General features: G+C 55.6%; 2 protein-coding genes across 2 annotated transcripts; both read right to left on the reverse strand.

The window, feature by feature from the left end:
• Positions 1-273: 273 nt before the first annotated feature.
• Positions 274-4,946, reverse strand: CGGC5_v010899 (uncharacterized protein; the record flags this gene model as incomplete). The annotated part of the gene is made up of 5 exons (XM_032020224.2): positions 274-2,410; positions 2,496-3,317; positions 3,374-4,133; positions 4,195-4,297; positions 4,932-4,946. The coding sequence occupies 5 exons, from the start codon at positions 4,944-4,946 to the stop codon at positions 274-276; spliced, it is 3,837 nt and encodes a 1,278-aa protein (XP_031892491.2).
• Positions 4,947-11,596: 6,650 nt separating this feature from the next.
• Positions 11,597-11,991, reverse strand: CGGC5_v010900 (uncharacterized protein; the record flags this gene model as incomplete). The annotated part of the gene is made up of 2 exons (XM_032020213.1): positions 11,597-11,798; positions 11,915-11,991. The coding sequence occupies 2 exons, from the start codon at positions 11,989-11,991 to the stop codon at positions 11,597-11,599; spliced, it is 279 nt and encodes a 92-aa protein (XP_031892490.1).
• Between the last annotated feature and the right edge of the window lie 456 nt (positions 11,992-12,447).

The raw sequence follows: 12,447 nt of genomic DNA on the forward strand, positions 1-12,447 counted from the left end.
AGTGTATGTGTATGTTCAAAGAAAGCCGAGAAGAAGAACATCCGAAAATTCCTTGGGCGCTCGTGAGAGGAGTCACCGTTTCATGCAGACGTCGGTGATTTGCCGAACGTCGAGTGTATGCGCAATAGTTGTACATAGGGAAATGCGAACAGAAGAGGCGCTTGGTCGCGCGAACTGGAGGGTCGTTTCAAACGCTTGCAATGTTTTTTTGGTTGAAATCATTGATGGTGCTCGCCATCTTGCAAGAAAGTGAGGGCAGGAAGAGAATGAGTCTCAGCCCCAGATGGGTACGTTGCGGTAGGCTGGAGAGTTGTAGCTGTGCAGGACTCTATAGGGCGGGTTGCCGCTTGTATGCACACTGCGACTGCGGCTGCGGGTTCTGTGTAGACCGGGCTGCGCATTGTCAGGAGAAATGTCTTCTTCCTGCTCCCAGTGTTGCTGTTCAATGTTCAGAAGCTGCTGCTGGTAGTAGGCGCCACTTTGGCTGGCGGATTGGCTCATTGGAGGAGGCCCCCGCGCTACTGGTCCTCGATACTGCTGAGAGTAACCGTCGTAACTTGCCCGATGGCGGAGTTGACGAGGAGGAGGTGCCGGGGACATGGTAGACATGCTCCGCATGGCGGGACGGGGAGGGGGCAAACCAGCTTGATTGCTGGGACGCCACTTGTCATCTGAAGCCTGACGGCGCATCGCGTACTGCTGCTCAAGCATTGTGTATCTGCGAGGGCTCATTGGCGGAACGGGAGGGACGTCCAGTGTCTCGTCAATTCCTCCGGGGGATGCTGCTGGGTAACTGTAGATCGTCTCGCGGCTGGTTTGCCTGGACAAACTCTGCCGTCTCTGTTGCCCCTCACTGGATGATGATGATTTCGGGCGCAGTGGCGCAGGCTTTCGAAGGCTCTTGCCGCTTCGAGTGTGCAAGCTGACAGGAGGCGACGTCTTTCTTCTGAGATCGGCCTCAGAGAAGGTTTGGCTGCGGGGCGAAGGAGCAAGCCCGCCATCACCGTTCATCGAGGGCATCTGGCCTTGTGCGCGAAGGTGCGTTCCCATACTGCGCTCCATCTGCGCTGTCATCGTGAAGGTGCGACTAGCTGAGCGGGGTCTTTCGGCCTCTCTCGATTGAGGCAGAGCCATGAAGGCTTGGTCGAAAGAACTCTTACCAACACTGTCGCTCACACTGCCAATGGCAGTGATCCTGGATTCAAATCCGCTGTAAATCTCGTCGGCCTTGGTTTCTTCCTCCTTCGCCTTCTCAGCACTGGCGGATGGAACAGGCTTCCGATGAATGGAGCGCCGCGGCATCACCGAGGCAGCAGCCTGTCCGATCGTAGAGCCAACATTCTGGAACGACAGACGACGGGGAGTCTTGGGAGTCTTGGGTGTCTTCGGTACCTCAGATGCCTCGCTCGCCTGGAGAACTGGCTTCCTAACGACAATCTTTCTGTCAATAGGCGCCAGGTCTGGTGCATCGGATTGCCCAATTTCGATACTGCCGACGCTGAAGATCGTCTTCAAGGTGTCCTTGCTTTCCCGGGTCCGAAGAGTCAACCTCCTGGCGGACAATGGGAACCGCCCAGAGTGCTCCTCAAGCTTGGTTTGGACATCCTGAGGTACAGTAGGAACGGCATCGTTGGCGGCATGGGTGTCATGAACAGCCGGAGGTCCTCGCATACCCGAGCCGGTGAGGAATCGCTGAAACTTGCTTGCGCGTTGAGAGCCACTACCAATTGTCATAGTTGAAGGCTTATCGGACTCGGCGGCGCTGGATTCAGCGGGCTGCGGCGATGTGGGGCCGGTTTCCGCGGCCTTGGCCATATCGAAAGTCGTTTTCCGGTCCCGACGAGCCAGGTTGAAGAATTGCAAGTGTCTCGGAGAGGTGATCGTCATCGTGTTAGTGTTTGGCAAAGTCATGGAATCGTTCTTGGGTGGCACAGGCGGAGGAGTGGAAGAGGCAGAGTCTGAGCCAGCTGCATCAATCGCAACCTGATCGATATTAATGGTGCTGATTGCTGGAACAGCAACCAAGGGCGATGAGTTGGAGACAGATTTCTCGTCGCCCAATTGCTCCGTGGTTACGCGTGCCGGTCGATCTTTTCCGGTCGCATTTGGCTTGGCATGGAACGACCTCAGTGAGACATTCGAACTGTAGCCGGAATCAGCCTTGGACAGCGGCTTGTTAGGCTGGTATTCCGTCGTTGGGCTGGTGACGACTCCGCTGTCAGCGCGGACGACACCCTGGTATTGCTTCTGAGACTGGTCTGCTTGCAGTTGCTCAAGAGACGGTTTCGCGTTCGGGTCATTTCTGACGGTTAGAATCTCGGCCGAATATTCAACCTGCACATCGTCCTCGAACAGCTGATCTTCCATCGCTGTGTGCTTGGATGCAACCTTTAGCTCGGGGCTGAGCGGCCTAATGTGGAGTCAGCGTGAGTCTTCTCACGATTTATTACAATAAATGACGTCTTCTGCAAGAATTGGCAAGGGAGGCCACTAACGAGTCTGTTCGTAACCTGGGTGATTCCACCCCCAGCAAAGTCGTCTCAATCGGACCGAGTCCCTTGGGCGTAGCACCACGCTGTGCCGGCGACACAGTAATCTCAACCTCGTAGTTACCATACTCCAACTCGCCCTTCAGATCATCGTTCGCAAGCTTTTCCGCCATCGCCTGGTGTTCGATTGACGGCTCGAGGTCCGGGCTGGGAAGAGGGCTAGCCTCGCCGTTCGTGATTCGCAACGATCCGAATTTCATCGTGCCTAGTGGTCGATAGTCCATGTCGGAAGGTGTGAGGGCACGTTCGACGGGCTCTTGGACGGGCGGCGGCAGAAGCTCCGGCATGGGCTCTGCTTCTATAAGCTCATTCAGGGCCATGAAGCCTCCCTCAATAGAGTTCAATCTCGATCGCCCGCCGGCTGGGGTCGACGGCATGCTGTGCCGAAAGCTTGATCTCCTCGATGCGGAGTAGTAGTAGTCAGTTGCCGAAGGAATGCGAGTCGCGACTCCTGGTGTCTGCACCATGGATCGTCGCCGGACTGGGGCGTAGAGAGAAACGTCAGAATTGGCCCTGGGAAGTGGCAGTGGTAGTGGTGTTGCCGGTGCTGCTACTGGTGTTGCTGGTGTTGTCGCCGGCGGCTGGTGCGGATGCGAACTCTTCCACGTATTGGCCGTCACCTGGAAAGGTGAAGCCTCGAATTTGCTGTCGGACATGATGGAATTCTCCTCGCAAGCGGCGAGATCTTCACTCAGATTTAGCAATCGCCTGGATTCGTAGGACATCAAGTTGTAGTTTATGGATTGTCGGTTTCCAGGAACGAGCCAGCTGTTTCAGGAGGTTAGTTAAAGTGCACCGACGTGCGGCCAGCCGGTGTCACGTACCTGTCCACTTGGAGCTGCCTGGCTTGGTCCATGTCCTTCTGAGACTCCCAAGTCATAGAGTTTGCCCTCGACATCCTATCTTCAGCTTCCGGGCTCACTAATATTGTCTGCCTCCTCTTATCCTTGCGACGCGCCTCTTGGGAGCTCTTGGAGCGGAATAAGCTTGCTCTCCGTTTCCAGTCTCTGGCCGGCGTTTCTGGCTTAGACTCGGGTTCTGGTGGTACTGGAGGAAAAGCTTCGGCTGGCGAAGATGTGTCGGTCTGCAATTCATTGGTGGTCGGAGGCTCGGGTGAAAAAGCTTCAGACATGACGCGGGAATTTGATCGAGAAGGCGGGAGGCTGACGGAGCCGGTGCGGCTGTGGCTGCCTAGTAGGCCAGCTGCCTGTGCCGAAGATATCGAGCCATGGTTTCCGACTCTCGGTTTGGAAAGTTTTTGAGGTGCTCTCCTGCTGCTGCTGTGAAGGTCGGATTGCTGAATCGACTCGATCGAGTGTGTGTTGCCCATTTTGGCACTTGGAGTGCGGCCTGGTTTTCGCGCCTGCACCAGATCGCGGTTGTAGCAAGCCGGTGAAGACGAGGCGGGTGGGCGAAGAAGAGGGTGAGGTCGGAGGGCAGGCTGAGGAGGTCCAGCCGGCAAGATGATGTTACGACGACCTTGACACTGCCATGCCGCGCAAATATTCCGTAGCCTGCCTTCTTTCTGTTCTTGGAACTCGCGGTTTCGTCTTTTTTTTCCCTGGATCCCAAAAGCAAGTGCGCCTGTGCGGGAAGGGTCAGGATAATGGCGTGATAAGCTTGGGCCGCTTGATGTAGAGCTCACTGTGAATGAATAAAATAAAAACCAAGCACGGCAGGAGCAAGGTGAGGTCGAGTACCAGTGCGATCAATGAAGCAAAGAGGAAAGGGGTGGGCACTCTTGGGGTCTAATAGATCACCAAAATGGAGACCAGGACGAACAGAGAAAGGCGGTGGTTAATGGTGGGATAGGCGCAATTAAAGCAGAGATGGCATGGGTCTGAGGCTTTGCGCACCGGACCAGACCGAGCGAGCGTCTATCGATTAAGCCCGACGGATGCTCCACATCAGAGAGCATGCCTGTCTGGCCGTTCTCCAGGTAAGGTCTCCGTACGGATAGAACGTCTTAAGACGTGGGCATGGGCAATAAGAGTCAGTTACCAGGATCAACGGCGAGTTGTGCACGCTTGCTATGCAGCCAACGGAGTTGTGGGAGCGGGAGCAGTACGGGAACTGCAAAGCTGAAGTGGTTGCAAAGCACCAGGGCCAAAAAGCAGGTTTGGACCGGGAGCGATGTCTAGGTCACGGTGTTTTATTCCATTGCAGCATGGCAGGCATTGGATGTATGTAGGTACTCAGGTACTCCCTAGAAAACTAGTATTGCCCTTGTGCCCGTACTGAGCCCGGTGCGCAAGGTACTAGACAATAGCAGCAGCAGCAGCAGCGGGCAGTGTGGTGGCATGGTGGTGTAGGAATGGGCCTCAGATGGCATCTGCTGCTCGAACAGATGCCATGCACAAGAAACCAGGAGGTGGAACTGACGGTGACGAAGTGCATGGTTTGAGACGCGCAAGGTGGGTTGGAGAAGGGCGGAAAGGGACAAAGTACCGCCTGCGGCAGCGAATGGGCAGGGCTCTTCCAGGTTCCAAGGACCATGACCGCTGGCCGGTTGCTGGTCCATGCAGGGCTGCAGTGGCATGCGTCTTGGCCGAGCGGGACGTCCTTCGCACCTGGTCTGGACATGAAGCGTGGTTGGGGGGGTTCAAGTGCCAAGTCATGCCGGACGGCCATCCGTATGGGTGTAGCGGCATCCAGCGGCATCGAGTACCCAGTAATGGCGGAGGCGATGCCTCTCTGTTGCGCTCTGGACTCTGCTTTACGAATAGTAGCTGCTGTAAGGTGAAGGCAAGGTGAGGTGTCAAAGTACCATGTACACCCTAGAGTGTGCCGTCCGGGGGACCACCATTGCCAGCCAGCAGCCAGGATGCGGATGAGGCGCGATGGACCTCCAGACGGGATGGTGGTGCAGTTCTTTCGTCTGATTGATACCGTCCAGATTTCCTTCCCTCATGTTGCGGTCTGGCCGGGTCTGGCGTTGGTCCTTGGCAGAGAGACAGATGCCCTTGTCCTGTCTCGTTGGCTTACAAAGGGCTTCTCCAGACATGATGGCTTAATTGTGCGACCATGACAGCCACGACGGCGGCACCGCCATGGGGAGAGAATGGATCAGGCTAGGTAGGGAAGCTGCAGGCTGGAGGCGGCTGCGATATCCACACGAGTGAGTGGATGTATCCGTACCCAGATGGGATTCCTTTGTCTTGTTGCTGCACTCTGCAAGCTACATCAGATCGAGCTGTGCGCATATTCGCCCCTCACTGGCTCCGGACAACGGCTGGAATGATCTGATACGGGCATTCAGGCTGACGGGCGGAGCTGGCGTCTTGACGCCGATGAAGCTGCGCGTAGGTAGCGAGCGGGCTTTGATTAGGCGTGTCCGAGATGCAGGTGGCCATGGGCAGCCAGACCGTCAGCCAACGCGGTGAGGTGCTCGCCGCACCGAAGGTACAGATACTGGGCAGAAAGCAGAAAACGGCAGCCGGCAATGGAGGTGAGGTAAGCTAAGGCAAGGAGCAAGAGAGAAGACAAGGCGTCATTGCATGTCTCGGAACGCTCAGGCAACTGGCGCGGTTACCCCAATTGGACGATGGAGGATGCAGCAGCAAGACGCAGAAGCTGAACGATGGGCGATGGAGGACCAAGATCTGTGTGGAAAAAGGTGTTGGTGTGCACCGCGGCAGCAGCAGCGTGGCCGAGAGGCGTGTGGTGTGGGAGAGTGGGTGTGGCTCGGGCACACATTGAGACGATGATTGATGCATCGGAGTCCTTGATTGGATCAGTACCTAGACACGGGACGCATCGAGACCATGACGCGGGCGCGGCACCTGTTACCTCTCTACCTGCGGCGGACGCCCTGATTCATCATCGTCACGAAGGTTCTTTCTGGCTGTGTCCGTACCGCGTAAGTTTAGGTAGTGAAATGAGGTGGACGTCGTAGCTGGAAAATGAGGATTGTATTCGTAGGGTGGCTTGGTGTTTGGGTGGAAGGCTTTCGCCCAAAGTCGGGATTGCGAGGCCCGGATCGGCCCCGCCAGCGCCATTGGAGCCATTCGAGCTAGGTGTTTCCTTTCTCAGCACTGCGGACTTGTATTCGCTTGGATGGGGAATTTGGGGGCGTCAGACTCTCCTGGCACGGCGATGTTGGCTTGTTTTAGTGCAAGGCAATCGCCAAAGCCAGCCCAGAGTATCGGGAGCTTCTTTCGTATCTTCGTTGAGGTAGCGTGGGTAGGTACCTTACTTGCTCACCTTCCTGCCTTAGATGTGGTGTTTGTTTCCTTCCTTCCTTCCAGGTCCTGCCGGTGCATTGGGTCCTTCCGTTTGTTCCTCCTCGTTCCTTCCCGTCTACTTACGGCAGGGGCAACCAAAACCAACCTCGCGTGTTTCTTGCCGTTCCTTCCTTACCTCAGCTCGCAGATCAGAAAGAGCAGCCTGCTGCCATGCGCAACGAGACGGAAGGAAGGTCGCAGTGAGGGGAAGCTCAAGGGAAGGAACGACAGAGAACCTGGGAAGGTACGATTAGCCCCCTCGTCCTATCCCAAGTCCGTCAAGCCACCACGTTGCGACCTCACCTTCCTAGGGTTGGAGTTGCCCGCTCCGCGTCCTGCCCTTGCCGCCGCCGTGTGTTGTTCACGAGGTGGTTCCTGTTCCTGTTCCTGTTCCTGGCTTTTTTCCCTTGCTTTGCGTTAGGTCGCTCATGGCAGGTTCCATCCCTCGAGGACCCGGCCTTTCTCTCCGCGGCCACAAAACCCACGTTTCTTGCATGAGGTGAGGACCACGAAGCTCTGTCTGTGACTGTCCCGTATCTGCCGTGTGTGTCTTGTCTTTAGCCAGGTGGTGGCCTCACCCTCCTCCTTCCGGACCCTGGGCGCTTGCTCAACCAACATAGCGCCATCTCCGGTTCGCTCACTTTCCCATGCGCCTTTCGCAAATTCCAGATGCGACCACACGCTTGACCGGACTGACCTGACCAGACCAGACCTGACCTGACCAGTTCTCGATCAAAGCCAGACCTGCATCTTCCCCAGGTCACGGCATCTGATCAACCTATTTCTCCGATGCCGACTAGCGCTCCGTGGTGCTCCCATCACTATCAAATTCCCCTCGTCTTATTCTCCTTGACCCTATCGTATATCAGATCCAGATTTCAAGTCAACCTGGTTCGGTCATTATGTGCCCTCTTTCTCCCCGCCCGCGCTCGTTTTCGTACTACGCTGCGACGCCAGCTTCTTACACTGCACAAGTGGTGGCCTGGACACCGACAGGGATAGCTTCCCCTCATCTCGCCATCATTTGGCGTGCTCTGCCTGTCCGTGGTCAACGCAAATCATCAGTTCGTCTCTCATCCTCCCTCTCGGCCGCTGGCGGTGCCCGCGACCTCACCTTGCCCGGTGTGGATGCATGCATCTCACTCCCGTCAGTGTATCGGTAGCCCTTCAGATACAAGGTGTCAGGCACGCAGTTAATGGCTGTGCCACTAAAATGTCTGGTCGTCGCCCTTGAGGCTCAGTGAAGGTGCTCGTTTCAGAGTGTGGCACTTGACTTGATGGGGCACTCGGGGGTTGCAAAGACCAGCATATCCTCATCACACGTCCTCCCCTCCGCTCTCTTTTCAAGCAATATGCTTGGTCGCCTCACCAGCAGACTTCTGGCAACCCGATGCAGTTCGTGCATGCGAAGGGATGCCCGTCGTCGATCTCCAAATCCCATCAGCCACTCTTTCAACGTCGGACAAGACAATCTGAGACTGCCCGCACCCCGATAACAGCCACTCCCTGTCATCAGCCTTCATACTTCTGGAATAAGGTGTCGACCTTCAGACGGCGGCCAAGCACGTATTCGCGTCCTGCATGGAAGCACTCTAATTCCCCGACCCCGTCAAATGAGAGCCGCCGTATTCTGCACGTATTCAGCATCATAATATCCGAGTATTGCGAGCACCAAGACAACACTCCATCGTGGCTCCTCACGATGCCTTGACATGGACCGAGTATGGCTCCCAGCCGCCGTGGAATAGGTAGCCTCCTCCTGGTGTCACAGCGGCCAATCTCCCCCACCAGACCTGGCTCGGTGCGCCGGCCGAACAAGGTTCAAGGGTTCGTGAAATTGCCCTTTCTCGGCCGCATCAGGTTTTCCACTGCGGATACACAGTCACGGGTGCCCAAATGTCGATAACGACAACCTTCCATCATTCAGAGCTCATCGGCCGAGCATGCAATTTACTTTTGCCTGTTTTCAGTGCGACCATTCCCCTCCCCGCACATCGAAAGTCAGGAGTTTCCAGCCTATTCTGTAAGCCACGTTTGGGAAACGTCATTCAGTACCACAAAAGTCCTGTTTTCAGCGTTGATGGGTAGCGAAACACGCACGCTGGGGAACACGGACAACGGCCGCCATCGAGATCGCATTCTCAATTCTGCACAATTTGCAAGTGGATTATTCTCCGAGTGGGCGGAATGACAGCCAGGGTGATGGGTCAACCGTCGTCTGTGGTGTACGAACACACTAACCACTAACAAGCTGTAAACCGCGAAAAAGCTCCTAGCGACGTTGCACGGTTGCAGTCGCCAAAAGTGCTGGGTGCGCAATTGCCAGGATTTCAGGATCCGACTTTTCTGCCCAGGAGCCCCAGCCAACAACGGTCTCAGACACTCGAGAATGAGACGCTGCGCTGCGTTGCTTGCACTCGCTTGCTAATACACACTGCTCCCGGCCATCGCCCGTAGCGGCTTATCCAGACCGTTAATTGCACTGCACAACTTGACTCGCGAGGTACGGACACTCTTTTCCTGTTGATGCTACGAATGACCACGACGCGCCGTGCACTTGGTGCTCGTTCGGCCGAAGATGCAAGTAGATGGTCCCCTGGAGGTCGAAAACTCGTGGCAACTTGCAAGATTGTCCACTTTCAAGGACTCGCGGGGAGCGTGGGAAGTACTGTGTACTTCACCTTTGCTGGCAGGCCGTGTTTCCGCGGTTCAAACTTATCATGTCTGTTATTAGCTCGAACCCCGCCAGCCCGCAGCATCGTTGAGACTTCGACCGCTTTTTCGCCGGCAATGTTTTTATTCCCATCCCTGTCTATCGGGTGGGATAAACTGGCTGGACGATGGTGCTGGACGAAGCAACAAAGTCGGTCTCTAATCCAACCACGACCAAGGCTTTTCCAAACATGCGCCTTACGACGCTGCGACGTCGGATGTGCGCTGTTGACCCATGGCAAGTCGAAACAGCCGCCATATCGAACCGAGCACGCAGACTGCACCGAGAGTACGCCGCCTCGGAGCATCGTCGGAGCACCTCACCGCAAATGGAACGGCACCGCGGCTCCATTTTTTAAGGCCGGATGATCATGCAACCTGAAGATGGTTGCGCCTTGAGCCAGATTGATCTGCACTCCATTCATCTCGCCAGTTCGTTGTTTTTCAGCCTGTTGCCGCTCGCCGACGCACGACATCCGGCTGCTCGGAAAAAGAAAGCTGGCGGATGTCTCCAAACTCTCAACTTGAAGCAGAACTTGCGCAAGCGCGTTGTCCACGTCAGTCTGACTCGGCGCAAGCACTCGACTCAATTGCTCCAGAACTCGGTGACCGCCCTTTTTCCGAGCCGTGGACTACTGTCCAACCCGGAGGAAAGCCGGTGAACTCATGTCTCCCGCGTGGCCTCGAGTCAAGGCTGACGGTTGCTCCAAAATGACTCGATGTGGTTGGACTTTATTCGTGGTCATCCAAACGATGCTACAACAAGACAGTGGGTGTCCCAGATGCTGCTGGCAGCTGCTGGCAAAGCCCATCATGAGACGATGGCAGAGAAACTGAATGACGCCCAAAGCGCCCACGGACGAATAATTTTCGATACCCGCGCGATGTTGCTATGGTCTATGCTAGTGGTCAAATTCAGAGCTCGCTCCGTCTAGGCTTATTTCGCCTAGACTTTCCCAACTGTCATCGGTCAACGTGGAGCGAAGCGAAGCTCATAGCCAGGCAGCCCGATCCAGGAGAGCAAGAATGCTGCCGAGGAAATCATTGTTTAGCAACCAGGCACAAGGCGCAGTATCTTACGAACTTGGATATCCTTGGGGAAAATAAAGCACGTCAGTAGGCTGCGCAAGCTTCACCGATCCGCTCTCCACCAAGCTCAATCGCAAGACAGCCCGTCCCAACATTGGCACACATTTCTTCAGATTTGAGTCAGTTCGCCGCATTGAACGGACGAAAGTCGCCTCGTCGGCATGGAGGTTGGGGTTCCATGACCTTCCGGAACGTTTTGATCTCCGGTCCCCTGAATGAGTCGGGAGACCTCCATACTTCATACGTAGCCAACGTGCACGGGCAAAGGACTCCTTCTCGTTTCAAAATCGTTTCTCTCACCACGACAGGGCGAATTCTATTCTGTTGCGACCACTAAGTTTGCTGACACACAATTGTCAGCCAACGCAAGGGACTGTCTATCGTCAAGGACACTCACCTGAAGGGCACATTTTCGACCTTCATCCCTCCGCCCGTGCACTCGCGGACTCGTCGACTGAAGTCGCATCTTGCGTATGCTTGAGCTGATATTTCCAATGACAATGCCGCTTCTTGGCGCTGCGGCTCGATGTTGTTGTGAAACCTCGACAAAAGGCACGCCCGGTCATCAAGGATGCTCGATGCACGACTTTGACCTCCGGCGGGATTGGCAGCTCATCCGGTGCATTTTTCTTCAGATTCAGAAAAGGGGACCAACGCTCTGACCGGGCGTTCGGCCATCGATCACTTGAGCAGTAGTCATGGTGGTCGCATTGAGTAGCAGACAAACTCAAACTTGGTCAAGCCTGCGGTCAAGGCCGTCGGTGTTCACGTCTATATTTACGGAGACGATTTTGCTTTGCCACAGACTAGAGCGGTCTGGTTAGGGCAGTTTTTGATTCCAATCAAGCAGACGTTTCGACGAGACCCAGGTTGTCGAGACGTTTTACCGGATCCGCGTCCACATTCCGAAAAGTCCGGGATAGGCTTGACATGACGATCAACAAATTCTCCGAGGCATCTGCAGGTTATATGGACACATGACGAAACAAAGCCTCACGCCAGGCATCTCACTGCGTCGATTGCCTACTCTCCAATTACATAGGTACATCCTTCATCTCCAATCCATACCTCATGCAGGCGGCCAGCGTCAACATCAATGCGGTCGCCGACGCCAAACGTAACCTTCTCGGGCTGTTCATCCTTGGGATAGGTGATTGTCAAGTTCCCTCTCAAGATCAGATGTGTTGTCAGACCGCGATGCGAATGCGGGGGATAATACGCGTTCCTGCAGATTCAGATGTCAGTCTGCCGTTGGTTTTCTGTATCGGGATAACACTTCATGGGCGCTGCAAGCACAGAAAGTCGTCGCCCAGCCACATGTAGGAGACTATTACTACATACGGTCCATCGGTCCAAGTGAAGACGTGAGGAAAACCCCACGATTTGACCTCGGCCTCGCTGCTGCGTTGGGTCGGCATGATCACGACTATGCTGGTTGAATGAAGCGGCCTTTTGCGAACGACGATATGCAAGCGCTGCAGATGATCGGGAGACGGAGGCGGTTACGTCACTGGGACGAGATGTCGAGACCTGTGTTTGCGCGGGGTACAGTTCCCCCTCTTCCCTTTTCGATCAGGTCCGAGACTGGCCGGCAGTTCCGACTGTCAACTCGAATGGCGTGAGGACTTTGATTTGGGGTATGTGCGGGAAATCAAGTGCGCAGGCCGTTGAGAGTTACTTTCGGTCGGATCTCTCGTATGTCGGTGTCAGTGGAAGCTTGGTTGGCGTGACTGAGGACTCTTTGGCCATGCAGCAAACAGCAGCCGCACGCCGGTGCTGCACGCACTTTACCCCCACTTACCCCGAGCGCATCTCCCCCCGATCCGGGTTGGTGGCGAGGTGCCCCGTGAGGCGGTGGTTGGTCTCCGTAAAAG

Source organism: Colletotrichum fructicola (assembly GCF_000319635.2).
Source record: "Colletotrichum fructicola Nara gc5 chromosome Unknown KSG_Nara_v1_contig06, whole genome shotgun sequence".
Taxonomy (NCBI): Eukaryota; Fungi; Ascomycota; class Sordariomycetes; order Glomerellales; family Glomerellaceae; genus Colletotrichum; species Colletotrichum fructicola.